General features: G+C 37.9%; 1 protein-coding gene across 1 annotated transcript in view; it reads left to right on the forward strand.

Annotated features, from left to right (window-relative positions):
- The first annotated feature begins 1,299 nt into the window (after window positions 1-1,299).
- LOC107477171 (tricalbin-3) overlaps window positions 1,300-3,418 on the forward strand; it is a 4,506-nt gene continuing 2,387 nt past the window's right edge. The window contains exons 1-3 of the mRNA XM_016097142.3: window positions 1,300-2,243; window positions 2,467-2,735; window positions 3,021-3,262. Of these exons, the coding sequence (XP_015952628.1) occupies window positions 1,665-2,243; window positions 2,467-2,735; window positions 3,021-3,262 (1,090 nt within the window). The 5' untranslated portion in view covers window positions 1,300-1,664. The remainder of the gene's footprint in view (window positions 2,244-2,466; window positions 2,736-3,020; window positions 3,263-3,418) is intronic.

A 3,418-nucleotide genomic window follows, 5' to 3' on the forward strand; every position in this document is an offset into this window, starting at 1 on the left:
TTTTATTAAAAATATATTGAAATTAAATCTTTTCAAAAATTTGAAAAAAATGGTTAGAAGAATAAAAAAGAGGAATGGCTACGAAAGAAAGCCGACTCAATGAACCGCGTTGGCGCCCAACCTCCGACCCACGTGCGCAAAGCAACAAACGAAAATATTGATAAAGCGGATTAAAAATATATAAAAATACTAGTAAGTTCATTATTCTGTATTATTATGATTTAAAAATACTAAAATTATTACTTTATCAAATTAACAAATGTGATAGTAAGGTAATTTTTATTTAAAGTCCAATTTTTTATATAAAAATGTTATAATAAGTTTTATATGACAATAAAGTGCGATAGTACAAAAAAAATCGAAAAGAGAATTAAATAGTAATTACTTATATCAAAGATAGTAACATGTAAAAATAATAATTAAAATATAAATACGTATTATATTAAGTATTCTAGTCATATGCCAATGAGTAATAGCTCAAATGATATAATCTTTTCATATTCAATTAAGAGTAGGGGTGGAAATAGGCCAGGCGGCCTGCCATGGGCCTGCAGCCTGGCCTGTGTTTGGCCTGACCTGGCCTGGCCTGTTATAAAATAGGTACAGGCCCAGGCTCTTTTAAAAGCCTTAATACGTTAATAGGCCAGGCCCAGGCTCCAGGCCTTTTAACAGGCTTCAGGCCAGGCCAGGTTGAACATCAGGCCAGGCCTAGTACTTTATAAAGAGTCTGTAACAGGCTGGAGGCCAGGCTCAGGCCAATTAACTGTATAACAGGCCAGGCCTGTTAAGAGCAAAGCCTGGCCTGGCCTGGCCTGTTTCCACCCCTAATTAAGAGGTTGCAGATTTGAGTTTTCTATCTTTGATAAAAAAAATATTCTAGTCATATATTAAATTATTTAATAAGTGCTAAGGAGCCAATGACCTAAACGTACAATGTGTACAATGGGCTAAATATTTAGTTTATGAATACTCTTGACCTTTCGGATCTGAAACTCTAATACCATGTCCTGAAACCACTCATCCCAAAAACGTAACCTGATAGGACAATGTAACACTAATAATCATATTTCTAATATTTTCTAAACCTTCATTGTACACATTATACGCTTAGGTCATTGGCTCCCTATACTTTCTCTTATTCATTATCGTATTATATTTTTATCATAATTTTTCATAAAAAAATTAAAGATTTAATTTAAAAAATGAAAAGATAGAAAAAAAATGCAGCACCTCCTCTTCCTCCGACTTTGGTGGACATTGATCAGGCACTAGACAGAGTAATTGATTATATCCACGTAGTGCTGATTGTAAGGCCATAAATTTGCCTCCAAATTCCCAAAATCATAAAACGGGTCCTCCAATTCCTCTTTCGCTCTTTTCCAATTTCCCTTTCTATTCTCTCCTATATTTCACTTCTCGCATGTGTTTATTATTATTATTCATTACTTCATTCAATATTTTCCACCACACTTTCCCTCTATGACTCAATATTGCACTTCCATTCCCCAGCATCCCAAGCTTTCAAGGTTGTGTCAACCATAATTCCTAAAATACCCTTCAGTATTCATAATATAATTCTGCAGAAGCTTAACATAATTGCTATACCTTTTACCTTTTGACTTCAATTGAATTGATGCTTCTTCAATGATTCTAGATGTTTCTAGATGATTCTTCGGCCACCTTCTTCTGCGAGCTTCTTCCAGTTCTTGCAGGCTTCTTGTCCCTGCAGCAATGAAGCTGATTCCAAAGCTTTTCTTCTTCCATTCCCCTTCTCATCCAGAAAGCGCAGAAAACGCTTCCTCGCCAATTTCGGTCACCGGAAGTTCCGAAGGCGATGGACTCTTCGCCTTTGCGCCATCCCTCCCGAAGCTTCTAACCGCAATTGGAATCCGGAACTTGTCAACTCCGCCGCAAGAGGCGCCAAAGGTTATGTGTTGAAGCGAGTTTCGAGCGAATTGGAGCAAGGGAACGAGTTCAACCACCACCAAGGGTCGCAACAATCGCAGCAGCATGTTCAGTTGGGTTCCAACTTCACGAATTTCCAGGAGGATCCTCTTGTTGATAAGCTCAGAACGCAATTAGGAGTAATTCACCCGATTCCGTCGCCGCCAATTAACCGCAACGTTGCTGGTTTGTTCGTGTTCTTCTTCTTTGTAGGTGTTGTGTTTGACAAATTGTGGACTTCAAGAAGGAGGAACAATAAGGTTAACAGTGTGGATAGCTTGCGTGGCGTGTGGCCTCAGGTACAAGAAATTATTGTTTGCACCTAGTGTACCATATAGTATGCTCTTTTCATTCATGGTATGATGCTTTAGCTACGTATGATGGTAGGAGAAGATGATAATCTTAGGTGGCATTAGGTGATGAGAGAGAACAGCTTGTGTGTTTAAAATGCACTAACTGATATAGCAACAGGTATTAATATAGACTAGCTGATTTACATGACTTAATGTATCTCCTGATTAGGTGCCCACCAGCTTCTCCTTGTTTCTGGAGAAGGACCTTCAGAGGAAAGAGTCGGTGGAATGGGTGAACATGGTGTTGGGGAAGTTGTGGAAGGTGTATAGAGGTGGGATAGAGAACTGGATTATTGGATTGCTTCAGCCTGTAATTGATAACTTGAAGAAGCCTGATTATGTGGAGAGGGTTGAGATTAAGCAATTCTCGTTGGGGGATGAGCCATTGTCGGTTAGGAATGTTGAACGGAGGACTTCTCGTCGGGTGAATGATCTGCAGTAAGTTCTGCTTCTCATTTTCGTTATTTATGGTTTTAAATTGTTGTTGAAGTTGCCTTTGTGTTGGGATTATGTGGAAAATGACTAGAAAGTGGCACTATATTTATTGCCCAGTGATATAATCGTGTGATCAAGTTCTAAAACTATTAGAATATCAGTAGTTCTTGATAGCTCTTTTTCTTTTTACAATCATTTATCTATTATTAATTTATTATTAGGGACTAGGGATTATCCTGGGATAAACATATTGCTAATAACCTATCAATCTCCTTACATTGTATATAGGTACCAGATTGGTCTTAGGTATACTGGTGGAGCTCGCATGCTATTAATGCTTTCTCTAAAGTTTGGCATTATTCCAATTGTTGTGCCTGTTGGTGTTAGAGATTTTGATATTGATGGTGAGCTTTGGGTGAAATTGCGACTAATACCAACAGAACCTTGGGTAGGAGCTGTTCAGTGGGCTTTTGTTTCACTTCCAAAAATCAAGTTCGAATTGTCTCCATTCCGTTTGTTCAACTTGATGGGTATGTGGATGTCATACTTTTGTTTTAAGCCTTAACAGCTAAGTCACAGCATATTTCTGAACTGGCATTTTCATTTAATAGTGCCCAACATTGCATTCATAATTTTTGCGCGGTCAAATGCAACATATGATCTTCCTTCTTGTCAAATATATACTC

This window comes from Arachis duranensis, chromosome 3, assembly GCF_000817695.3.
Source record: "Arachis duranensis cultivar V14167 chromosome 3, aradu.V14167.gnm2.J7QH, whole genome shotgun sequence".
In the NCBI taxonomy this organism is placed as follows: Eukaryota; Viridiplantae; Streptophyta; class Magnoliopsida; order Fabales; family Fabaceae; genus Arachis; species Arachis duranensis.